The 12,715-nt window shown below is 38.9% G+C and overlaps 1 protein-coding gene across 14 annotated transcripts in view; it reads right to left on the bottom strand.

Annotated features, from left to right (window-relative positions):
- Positions 1-12,715, bottom strand: part of LOC103758229 (guanine nucleotide exchange factor DBS) — a 163,249-nt gene that overhangs the window by 80,199 nt on the left and 70,335 nt on the right. For all 14 annotated transcript variants that reach the window (XM_029960811.1, XM_018074825.3, XM_008924471.4 and 11 more), the window contains 3 exons: positions 12,184-12,361; positions 3,983-4,086; positions 802-890 (listed from right to left, as the gene is read on the bottom strand). In XM_029960811.1, the coding sequence (XP_029816671.1) occupies positions 802-890; positions 3,983-4,086; positions 12,184-12,361 (371 nt within the window). The remainder of the gene's footprint in view (positions 1-801; positions 891-3,982; positions 4,087-12,183; positions 12,362-12,715) is intronic.

A 12,715-nucleotide genomic window follows, 5' to 3' on the forward strand; every position in this document is an offset into this window, starting at 1 on the left:
TAATTAAATTCAGATAATGATGATTTGTATGTCTCTCCAATTTGTCTAACATAATGTATCAACCTAAGGTTTTTACAAATGGAGTCTTTTGCATCAGGTAACTTCAGTGTATACCTGTGTGAGACAGAGGCATAATGTAAGTATGAATTATCTAAATCATAGTGAAGAAGAGAACAAAGCAAATGAAGTCAGTGGGGATTGTGTCATTTGGCTTCTTGCAGGGTGGGTTTTGTTGTGGGTTTTTTGGTGTGGGTTTTTTTTTTTTTTTAATTGCTCCCTTTGGCCTAGAAACTGTGCAGTTCAGCTAAATTAAGCTGTTTACTTGGTACTTTTTGTTGAACTAAGCGACTTAAATATTTGGTGCTTTAGAATATATCATTAATAATCTTTTTCTCAAGACTGCAGAAACTCTAGCATGCATTTAAAAAACCCAGAAGCTTCTCAGAGGCATATAGTTAAATATGAACATTCTGAACACTGAGATGGTCTTTAATACTGCTTTTTTTGAACATACATGCAAGGCTTATTCTAATGACTTATTTTCTTACATCTTGTAATTAATGTTTTTAAGAAAAAAAAATGGAAAAAAACCCCAACCCAAACAAAAGATAAATCTTTCTTGCTTTTCCATCTGATAGACTGGGTATAAATGCATGGCTGTAAGCATTTCAGTGACTTCATTACAGATAATTATTTATTAATCTTGATGAGCTTCAAAGAATTCATAGAGAGTATACTATAAATGCAATAATTTGCATTCTAAGAAGGAAAAAATATACTAGCTCATGTGTGCAGCCTTACCTCCTCCTTGTTGACAAGTTCTCATCACTCTCACTGGTCACCAGGACTCTGCTAGATCCTCCTTGACTTGCTTCATGCATCACCTCAATCTGAATAAGAAGGACATGTTAAAAGTGAAAATACTTAATTGCTGATGCTTTATTTAGAGCACTTTAGCTCTTTGCAAGAATAAAAAACAGATCCTACCTAACCTAGCAAGTCACTAGACAATTTAAAATAATTGAATTCTATATGTGCAGGTTTTAAATCAAGAATACCTCTTGTCTATTTTTATTCTGCTTCCTTGCTCAGTGTTGGCATGGGAGGCATTCCTGACTCCAGGCGAAGTCGTTGTGTTCTTGCACCATAGAAGGTGAATTATTTCCTTGTGTAGATAATTACAGGCATGATAGTCTGTTACTTAGACTTTGAAATGCTGGTTTTTTGGTTTGTGTCTCAAGCCAAACCAAAGACTTGACATTTTCGGAGTTCTTTGTAGGGTGCATATGGAGAAAGCTGGGAGTCCATCCTGTGCCTCTGAGAAGTGTTTGTGTCCCAGGAGCAGTGTTGGTAAGACAGTGCTGAGCACGTGTTTGTGTGCAGGGGCTGTCCCCAGGCTGAAATGGAGCTTTTTGATTGCTCCAGTATTTATTTTGATATATTTGTCCAGTCTTGCAGAGTTGGATCATTTCAGGTGTGCTCCAGGAAAGTTTTAAGCAGGTTTTTCCTCCTTTTGCTTTAAGAGCACCAAGTACTACTTGGACTTACTCAAAAGCCAAAATCTTCAAATTTAGTAAAAAAACCCAGCTTCTGAGTTTGCAGTTAATCCAAGCCAATATCTAAACTCCAGCAGAGTCTTTTAGTTCCTGAGCACTTTCATTTTTAATGGCTGATTCTGGAGGGGAAAAGTATCTTACATTCAATATTGCAAAATTATTTAGGTGGTTGATGATAATGATGGATCCATTAATAAGCTGTCCTCACCTGAACTATTATCAGAACAAAGGAGAACCAGCTCTAGGTTCCTGCTGATAACTGAATTTTATTCTGTGTTTATTGCTGAAGATGTGGACTGTTCTGGCCATTTCAGAAGATGGACCAAGTTTAATTTTTAGTTTCAGCTTCAGGGAAATTTAGATGAAATGTATGAGCAAGTCAGGGGTGTGGATAACAGAAGAGCTGGGTTGAAGTAGCTTGTATTATATCAAAAATTGAATAATAGAATTTTGCCAGGTAGACATTTGATACATTTTTTAGCTTTCCAGGCCTTCTGGTAACACTTCCTCCCTGCTAAACATTCCCATCCCCCCAGAAAAGGAAAAACAAACAGACAAGCAAAAAAAACCCCAAACTGGTTTTGGCCTGTGTGTAATTCCTGCACTAACAAGATTAAACCATTTTTTAATATTTAGATGAAAGTAGCACATCCATGTTTGGGTGTCACTAGTGTAAGAAGTGCTAGTGTATGAGGAGTTTTGGTCTGTGAATTATTAATTAAAATCAGAAACTCTAAAATGCTTATTTTACAAAAACCCTGTGTAATAGTGGACTAAACTGGAAAAGGCACAGAGAACTAATAAAATGTGGTCTCTGTTATTGGATGTGTTCTCATATAGAGCTCACCTTTAAAAATCCCTTCTAAAATAACTCATGAACTATGAAAAAGTTAAAAACTGTAAGTGCAGGGACTATTGTGTCATCTGTTCTCCTTCTATATAACCTGTTTTAAGTTGAGGTATTTATTTTCCCCAGAGATGTACTGAAAAAGCTTATTCCCTTCCTCTTCCTCTCCCCCAAGCTGCTGAACAATATGAAAAAGGCTACTTGCTGTTTCCATCACACTTTCATGAGGCACCCAAATGAAGATCATACCTCATACCACCCAACTTGTTTCACAATTCTTTTTGAACATTCATTGCATTGTTTCCCTTACATTCAGGGCTTATGTTTTCTTTCTCAAAACATACCTTAAATTGCATTTTTTACCATTTTAATGATATAATGGTCTAAAGAGCCAATAATATGAATCTTCAGGCAAGTTGCAAGAAAATCTGGGCAAAGGGCTACTGTTATTTAAAAGGCTGTGAGTGTACAGCACTGTGTATGATTTGACCTCTTATTTTTAGTAAACTTAACTAAAGGGGATGTTGGCAAAGGTATGACATTTGTGCACAGACCATTCAGAATATAACCTCACTGGTATTCTTCTTATCTCTCCCAGGCGTATTTACATGGTCTAAACCCAAACATTCTAAATAAGATAAATGAGGTATTTGCTTGAATTTGACAGGGGAAAAGAAGAAAGAAGTCTGTTCTCTGAAAGTGGCTATTTCAGCTAGCTTGGGCAAATGAAAACTTCTAGGATGCAGCTGCAGTTCATCATAGTTTCAAGACCTGCAGATGAATGGAGTATCTGAAACCTGTTTCCAGTGTTAAAATACACAAGGAAGGCCAAACAGCTATTTTTGGTAGCTTATTAACCCAGTCAGTGTCTACAGCTCAAAGCAAAGACTCTCTGCTGTAAGGGCAGGATTCTTACATGCTGTCAGGCTTGGGAATAGAGAGGAAAGGATAAAGATGTCCAAACAATCTTAAATAGATTCTTGTTGTGGAAAGAATAGTGCAAGAAATCTCATCACAGAGACACAAATGCCAGATAGCTTTCCCTGAAGGTTACTTGCCTATGCAGGCACAGGTAACAGTGGATTTTCTTGGGTATTGGCTGGTTTATTCCTAAGTATTACATGTCTAGTTTTAAATCCTTTACATAGAAATTACCCTTAGAAAATATTTAAATGAGGAAAAATCTATAACTTTGTAAAACCCTGAACATAACACAACTTGAGCTGAATCGGATTACAGTTTTAGAAACAAAGTAGTTCACGTGCTATAAGGGAGGATGGGCACTTTGGCTGCATTTTAGTATATTATTGTTGGACATTTCTTCCACATTTCCACTTCCATCCTTTGAAGATGATTTCTCCTTTAGTGTAACTTGGTTTTCCATAAATGCTTTTTAACGCTATCATCTGAGTAACTTTCAAACTGCAATGTGGAGTGTAAAAAAAATCCTTATCAGAGAGTCAACTTAGAAATGTTCGATTTTTTTTTTCTTTTTTAATTCCAAGTGAGTAAACCTATATTTATGTGGTCTTGAGTTCTCTCATAATATGGGATGTCCCCAAATCACAGGTAATCCTACCTTAATTCCACCTTTAGTCTTCTTAATGCTTTTCTTTTTTGATAACTCTACTTCAGAAACTGTCTTTGGAGGGCAGGAAATTTCGGTGGACCTCCTGTTGGTAGCTGAAGGAGTCAAAAAGAGAGTAACATTAGAAAATGTGCGCTGAAAGTTGAAATTCTACTTCCTAATAAAAGCAATGAGCAAAGATCCCAACACATCAGTAGTAACTGAGACCTGGCTTAGAGAACTGAGTTGTGGCTGGGGTGGCAATGGACCAGCTGGCACAAGGGATGGGCCACCTTGTTCAGTGCTCAGATTGGCATCCAAAGCTCCACAGTGTAATGATTGGTTTGGCTTCCCCTGGGAAAACCATCTTTAGGCCAGCACAGGTAAATGTCAGCCAGCTGTATCATCACTTGGGTAATTGTCACTTGCACAGTGTTGCTTGTGTGGGTTCCCAAAGAAAGGAAGTTTTGGTTCTGGTAATGGTTTGGCAATGTTGGATTAAAGGATGGTTCCCTGAATGTTTTCATTACATGAACAAGTCTCGAAAGAGTAATCCCAGGAGTTCAGCAAGTCACTGTGACACGGATATAATAATAGTGAACCTGAGGAAGCAATTGCAGAATATGGTCTGTCATGTCAGGTTTGAGGCACTTTGCAGGCTCTGCAAACCACAGCTGACAGTGAGGTGTCTGATGCTACTGGACAGTCATCCTTAACAACATAACCACTTGTCCTGAGCCTGCTGTCCAAAGGAAAGGTTTACAATGAACTGTGAGAAGGGGAATCATATATTTTGCTTGAGAAGAAAATAATCTCTGTTACACTTTGTATCTGTTTTACATTGATAACGAGCTCACAGCACACACTATATAAGCACAAGGCAGTCAGCTCTCTTCTTTTTCTTAGTTGCTGAATTGATATGAGCAACATTCATGTCATGGTAAAAACACAAACAAAGCCAGAAGAAATGGTGAAAAAACCTGGGCTAGAAGAACAAAAAAGAAAAAAAAAAAAAAAACAAAATTGCTGCAATTCTGAGATAAGGTCCATTTCATTTTTATCCTGGGAAAACTTTCTAATTGAACAAGAACTTGTTTTCAAATGCATCTGGTAACATTTTGAGATGGTTTCACCAAGTTTAATGTTTTGAGGCATTGAGAGTCCTGGTGGTAATTAATAACTTTTTGGGGAGAAGCTGAGGGGTGCAGTAACAAAGATGCAGACATCTTTGAGTGAAGAGGCTGTAGTTTCAAAGGATTCATGTAGGAGGGGGTTGAACACTTTTTAGAGAAGAAACACAACAAAGTTTCAGATGCCCTTGTCATTAAATTCTTCTTTCAAGGTAGTTTTAGAAAAGGCAAAAAAGGCACATAGAAGCACCCAAATTATATTCAGTTAAAAAGACAACATATCAGTTTCACAGACAACAGTAGTGGAAGTTGACGTTTTTTCTACTCTGTGTCTTTTCAGCAGCCTTATCACACAGCTGGGAAGAGAATTAATTAAAGCGGCTTCTCTCCAACTCTTCTCTAAATCTTCTTGGATTTATCCAATGCTGAATGACATGAGGACTTGGCAATGTCCATTTCATGCCTATTACCTCTGCACAATGACTCTATACTAGAAGGTTTCCTCAATGGAACAGTGAAATCTGGCAGCCACCAGCAGCTATAATCAACTGCTAGAGGATTCTCGTGGTTCCCAGGACTGAGCTGAAATGCAAATGTCGTTTCTCTTTGGCTCTTCCATCACTCTCTTTCAGAATATACAGCAGGGGATTTGTTTTGATTTTGAGCACTACTTTCAACAGATGCTTTTTTCCCACCCCAAGAAAGCTTTCCCTGAAGTAGTAATTGTTCTCTCAAAGGTATTTTTATTTCACCCCAAAAGTGGTGTACTGACATTTTGAAACCAAGGGGACAAAAAGATGCAAGATAAAGCATATAGAAGCTATTGATCCTCATTGTCAAAGTTCTTCCTACCTTTCTAATCTGCAAGAAGGATGATTTATACTGTTGGCAAAACCAGAATACCAACCTTCATCAACTATTTGATAAGTTTTCAAATGGGTCCTTTTATGGTTTCCCCCATGAATGCCTGAGTAAAGTGGTTATAAGCATTAGCAAATTCACTCTTTTCCATACTAATGCACCCTGGAGATTCTATTTAGCCTTAAATTCTCATCTACCACCATCTTGACAAAATGCAGATTGTGATCGTACCTATCACACTAAACACTGTTATCTCCTGGAGCTTCTCCCATCTATATCCTATTTATACCTTGAAAAATCAGCAGTAAAAGAAATAAATCTAGGACTTGACTACCAAGACATTGTTTCATACTCTTAATAACACACAGGCATCCTGAATACCCTAGATACTCTGCCAAGGTCTAGCTGCCCTATCTAAATCTGGGTTCAGTCCACTGGATTGTTCTACAAAGCTAATTCAGAAATTTTATGGATGTGTTGTGGAAAGAAATGGAAGCAAAGGAAATAACTTCAGAAAACATGACAACTTTTGCTTAGAAAGCATAGTCAGCAATACCATGTTGTTTGACATTATCATTAATCAGAAGACTTGAGAGGACGGTTGATACTGGTATGAAAATCCTGGCTGAAAGCAACCAGCAGAAAAAGTGGAAATCAGTTAAAATTTTGATGTCTGGATCACAACTTGCAAATTCAGACAGCTCCAGGTGATCCAGAACAGCTTAAGTGAAAGATGGCACATTCACAAGAAGCCCGAGTGCAGGTGCTCCTTGATCCAGCAGCAATTACTCAGGTCAGTTCACTAGGTTAGTCTTGGCTTCTTCAGTGTGAGATATTTCAGGAAAGGAGGCAGGTGCAAAGATAAGAAAGACAAATTCAACTGCATATATTTCAGAGATGAATTTGATTCAGATTGACACAGCGAACTTCCCTTTCCAGTTTGACCCAGAAATGAACTGAGAGCAGGCAGCAATCTGTTTTGGTCATGCTCCAGAGAATTTGTCAGTTATTGACTGGCCCATAGTCAGAGACTGCTGCACGTCACTACCTTTAAGTAGTTTCTGGAGCACCTTAGAAAGAAACAGCCAAAATACCTGCCAATTATTATTGCACTAATTACTGTGGAACTGGAAATATAAGGGAAACTCCCTTATAAAATTCAGCACAGTTGGCTGTTTCAAGGTCAGTACTGTATTGTACTGCTGAGGAAGTTGAAAGTTAAAGTGTTGAGCTGCCTACTGAAAGAATAAAGACACAGGAACAAAGGAAGACAAGTGGGGTGTCTCCTTGTAGAATAATATTCCACATAGAGGAGCCTTGCTTTGTGCTTCTTATATTGCCAGATTTTCCAGGGGTTTGACAGCAATTTTGCTAGAGCAAAGAAATATAGATTATATTGCCTAAAAATGGAAAAGTCTGCACTAAGCCATTGAATGATAAAGCAAAGATGCTCTGGTGTTTCTTTAGCTGCCTAAACATTCTGTTTTGTCATCACCACAATTCAAAACAATGATTTTGTCATAAATGATCTTTGAACTCACGTTTCCTGTTGGACAGCAGGAGCAGCAAAGCCCAATAAAGTTTAGCAGACTAGTTGTTTCCATGCCTGTTCTTGCCAAAGGAATTTGATTCTGCTGTAGGTGATTAGTGAGAATGCACAAACTCACACAGAAAACATATGGGGAAAGATGTGATTGGGAAATTCACGCAAAACCTGAATGTAAAGCATTTATTTGAGGGGGTCTTTGAATGCCTTACAAGTGCTGGGCATGTATTATAACCCTTGACTACAGAGTCTGTGTCTCTTGCTGGCTAATGAGTTACACTTATTCAATATCTTGAACTATAGAAACGAGTGGTTTCTCAAACCATTAATGAAAACCACATGCAGCATCTTTTCTGAGTCAGCTAATCTGTCTGCAGCCTCACTTCCCCTGCACACATCCCCAGACTCTTGCAAGACATTCTTCCTTCATCCCCTATCCAGATGTTATTAGTTAGTGAGTGTTATGCACTAGTGACTGTGAGGAATGCTGGAATGGGTCCAATGAGCAGTTGTATACATTTAACTGAGATGGAACCAGCTTAAGTTATATTATTTAAAGAATTGAAAAGGCTCCAGCTGTGTTCCCCCATATGAATCTCAAGTTCCAAGCTGGCCTTCTAAGATGCTTCTATGGTGAGTCATGGATTTTGTATGTGCAATGTGCTTTTAAACATGTTATTTGTTTAATGAGCTCACAGAAATTTTGACATCTCTGCTCCTGTATTTCACATTTATGTTGCACACAAAGAAATCTACCCATGAATATTTTATAGCACTTTGTACTGCCATGTTCCAGCTCTCACCACAAAGATAACTAAAGTAAGACAATTTTCCTAACCATGGTCGCAGGATGGCCAAATAACCTTTTACTGAAGTTTTCCAAGAATGTGTCAGGCTGAGAAGATAGCCTTTGGGAAAGTTTCATTTCGAAGAGTTAGAGTTTGGGATAATTACAAGCAAATTAAAATAGAGAAATGCTAACTGCAATCATCCCTAATAGCTTGTATTCTCCTTTACAGTTCTGTAATTTGTCTCTAATCTGTGCCTGACAGCCTAGAGGCAATTCTGGCCTGCATGGTTTGACTTTGTGGACCTATCCCAATTCACTCCAGCTAAGGAGTTTTGTACAGAAATGCAGAAAACAAATATGTAGTCAAATCATCAAAAATTATGCCCTCAGAAGTAAATCAGCAAAAATATTTCCCTATGAAGTGCCAATTCTCTCCTCCCAACACATACAGGGACAAGTTTAGCCATCAGCAGTATTCAAGCAGCTTCCATTGGGAGTAAAGAGAGTTGTCCTTAAAATAAGGTGTTATATATGCTACTTAAATATTTTCAAAGCACTCATTATAAAAAGGTCAACAGAGGGGTTTATGCCTTTTCTGGGTTGATCTGTGAATAATACTTAAGCAGATTCTCACAGCTAAAATGTGCACCAAGTCCAGCTGGCACAGACTTTGGAGCATCACAATAATTCCAAAACTAGTTTTTCAATGTTGAACAGGCCTGTCCCTGCAAAATTTGAAAGCTCATTTGCGAAACCAAAAGCTTCAAGCAAAATTGAGATTAATCTAAAATTTTGCTTCAGAACTTCCAGACCCACAGCGTTGAGTGAAAAGTGCTGAGTGAGGGAGAGTTTACAGCAGCTCTGAGCTGCCTTTCTGGATCTTCACTAAGCTTAGAGTTTGCTGAGAGTCAGTCACCAGTGACCATAAGGACACAGACATAACCTGTGACAGTCATTTCCCTGATGGAAACCTGCCCTTCCTCTCAGACATAGTATCAGCTCTGCCTGTGTGCACCTATGTATTTGTCCATGTAAAATGGAGAGTCTGACAGTATTTCATGTCTGAGTCTTCATATCTGTGAAGATTTTTCCATTAGCACCCTGAATTGGATTGAATTTTCCCTACCACTCCTTGTTTGGAAAATGGATAGTCAGCAAGGAAAACCAAAACAAAATCTATTCTGGAACAAACATAACTTCTTTTCCTTTCACAGACAACCATTGCAGTGCTGCCATGGTATTGTTACTCTGTTGCCTGGGGACAAAAGCCTTTCTTTCTAGTCTTCTATTTCTGTTTACAACATTTTATTGCCTTTGCCTGCTTTTATATTTATGCAGCCTAGGAACATGGCATTTTCTTGTTGCCATATTCTATTTTGCAAGCTTTTAGAAATATTCAGGTAAGTCCTGGCTAAAAAATGACAATGAGTTACAGTATCTGTTTCAAAAAGGTGCTCTAAGCCTCTCTCATGTTTCCAAGATGTTGCTCAATAAATTCTCCCCATAAGTAAATGTTGATAGTGCATTGATCCCGTGAATGTGAAGAAAGGACACAGAGGAAAGTCCAAAAGAGGGTAGCTTCAAGAAGAGCAGAATTTCGCAGCCTCATTTTCAAGGCTTGGAATAGGACTCAGTGTCCCTGTTTCTATTCTCAGACACATTTGAGAGTCAGACTGCAAAATGCCTTGGTAAATCAGTTTGTCTGTGCTTCAGTTTTCTTTCTGAAAAAAAAAAAAGAGGTTAAAATACTGACCAGTACTTGCCAAGTGCTTTGGCATTCTGAGGGAAAGGGCACTCAGGAATTTCAAAGTATGATTCTTGGTAGCTGACAGCTGGATAACACCCAAAGGATGCCATTACACAGAGTATATGAATGTACATGTACTATTCACAGCTGTTAAAGTAAGCTGTGATTGTGAGCCCCTGGATAAGCTGTAGATAGTCAGGGTTTGTTTCTTTGTACAGAGGTACTCTCGGTCAGGCACCTTCAGGAACCCGAATGAGATTTTACAATCTACTTATCAGTGTCTGAACAGGACTGAGTTGCACTTTGCACCTTCTAAAAGAACAACCAGAGTAACATTTAAAAATAAATTTCATCTCCCTACTATTTTGCAACAGGACATTAGAGGCTAATCCTTGTCACACAGTTATCCTGTATTGGGTTGTAAAACCCTGAACTGCAATGCAAGGGACAGAGCAATGGAGCATCTCATGATTTTCTGTGAAAGAGCTGATAGTATGGGATTGGTTGTATGAACAAGAATCAAAACTTAGAGCACTGTCACGTATATACTAGTGACTGTTCTATAAGGTTATGTCTATACCAACAATTTAATTAAAAAATCTGGAAGTGCTTTAAAATGACAAGAAAGAAATTCAAGGAACAAAATCAGAGACTGCATGCATAAACTAAAGCAAGATTAGCTTTTAGCCTGAAGATGCAGTTTCACAATAGGTGAAAGCCATCCTCAAATGGTACTTGCAGTACCTAACTGCCTCTGACCTGCTGACCCCATACCCCCATTTTCTGCATCTTCCTTTTCTCCAGCACTAGTGAATGATCACAGCACTCAGTGAATGTGATCAACTCGGACTTAGTGCTGGTTGGAGCAGGGGACTGGGGTGCATGAACTCCACAGCTCCCTGCATTTCTGTAACTCATGCCGTGGAAAAATAACTACTACATTTTTACAGTCTGTTGATTGAGTTTTCAAGGCAAATCACAACTCCTACGGCAAACTGACTGCCCACCTCAGTGCAAGAGCACATTGCTGGAGGATATGTGTGTGGCAGAGCAGGACCTCTTCACATGCATTGTGTTCTCAGCTTGCCTTAAGCCAATAGTGAAGCTGAAACTTGAGGTAGCAGCTGTATGTTAAGAACATGTTAAGCTAGTATGGTTTGGTAGGGGGGAAGTACAGATGTCAAACTAACATGGTAACAGGAAGAAGATGATTTTCCTTGGTAAGAAAGGATTAGGGTTGCAGAGCAGAGGAGAACAGGGACACTGGTGTGACCTCCTGCTGATATCCCTAGAAAGCAAAATGGTCAGGCTACTGGCCATCCTAGTCTTCCTGTTGAGAAAGCAGTTTACTGCAAGCTCTTCTTGCAAATTGATTTTTTTAAAAAGCTTTTTGGTAAAGGTTCCCCTTTTAAAAAGCCCTACAATTCCAAAGGGTCAATGCCTTCTTGCCACCAAGCACAGCCACTGGTCTCCAAGATGCAGTGTCTCAAATTAGCTTCACCCATGTTCCTTTTGCAGAAAACAGCTATCTTGGTTAAAGGCACGTGAAAACTTCAAATCAGGAACTTTCAGTAAATTCCAAACAGAAGCAACGTTCAACTTTTATAGTTAGCAGAGGACAAACTAGAAAGTGAATGAACATCTGTGTAGAGGGGAAAAAGCAAAACTTCCACAAATGAGGCAGTGTCACTAGCAAACCCTTAATTTGGCAAGTATCTGATTGAAACTTGAGGTATTGTGACCTTTTAAAGATGAATATTCACATTACAGTATGTGCAATGTAAAAGAGGTTCTCATGCTTACTTTCCAGGCTTGCAGTGACTACCCTGGCTTGGGTATTCAAGAACTGGCAATATAAGACACACTGGGAAACAGTATAGAAATGTACTCTGTAGATTAGACCTAGGAAGAGAAACCTGAGTTTTTTTGTTGGTTTGTTGTTGGTTTGTTGGGGTTTTTTTGATTCACCCTTGTCTGTATGTTTGTAGTGACAGATATTTCACATTCATTTTTCATAGCTGGACCTACAGGGCTGACGCTGCACATCAAGTGCAAGTCTTCATTCTGATAACAAAAATTAAACATCGCCATGTGGACAAAACATTGGTGTGTGTCTGAAAGTAACTGCTCATGGCCTACCTACTGCTGCTGGCCTGGTAATCTTTGGTGATGCTCGTTTTGGGGAAGATTCAGGATGTGGAGCAACAGGTTGTACTGGCCGGGTCTGTTTGGCTGCCAGCTTCTTCAAACTTACTTGCCTCTTGTCAAACATTTCTTGTACATCTTCAAGTTTTTGTACAATTCTTTGGGCGTTGGCCTTGATAAAGAAAAGGTAAACAACAAACACTTCTCAGTGCTGGACTAAGTTAAGAAAGTACTTGTGTTACCAGACAGACTAGAGCTGAAGATGACACTGTGCTGCAGTTTAACGCAACCCAGTCCACACACTCCACAGACATCACAGTTTCACTGACCAAGACATGGTGACTCAGGCAGTATTTCTGACACTGGTCTGAAGAAAATCACATGTGTTCCATGACTACTTATACGAGCAAAACTCATTGCCCCAAGGGCTCACCTCTGTGCCCTTTTGGAATAGGGAAAGAGGCATATTTTAGCAGACTCAAATATATAGCCCAGTACACTCTCAGGTACAAAGCATTTGGTAATT

Source organism: Manacus vitellinus, unplaced genomic scaffold (genome assembly GCF_001715985.3).
Source record: "Manacus vitellinus isolate BGI_N305 unplaced genomic scaffold, ASM171598v3 scaffold_29_pilon, whole genome shotgun sequence".
Lineage (NCBI taxonomy): Eukaryota > Metazoa > Chordata > Aves > Passeriformes > Pipridae > Manacus > Manacus vitellinus.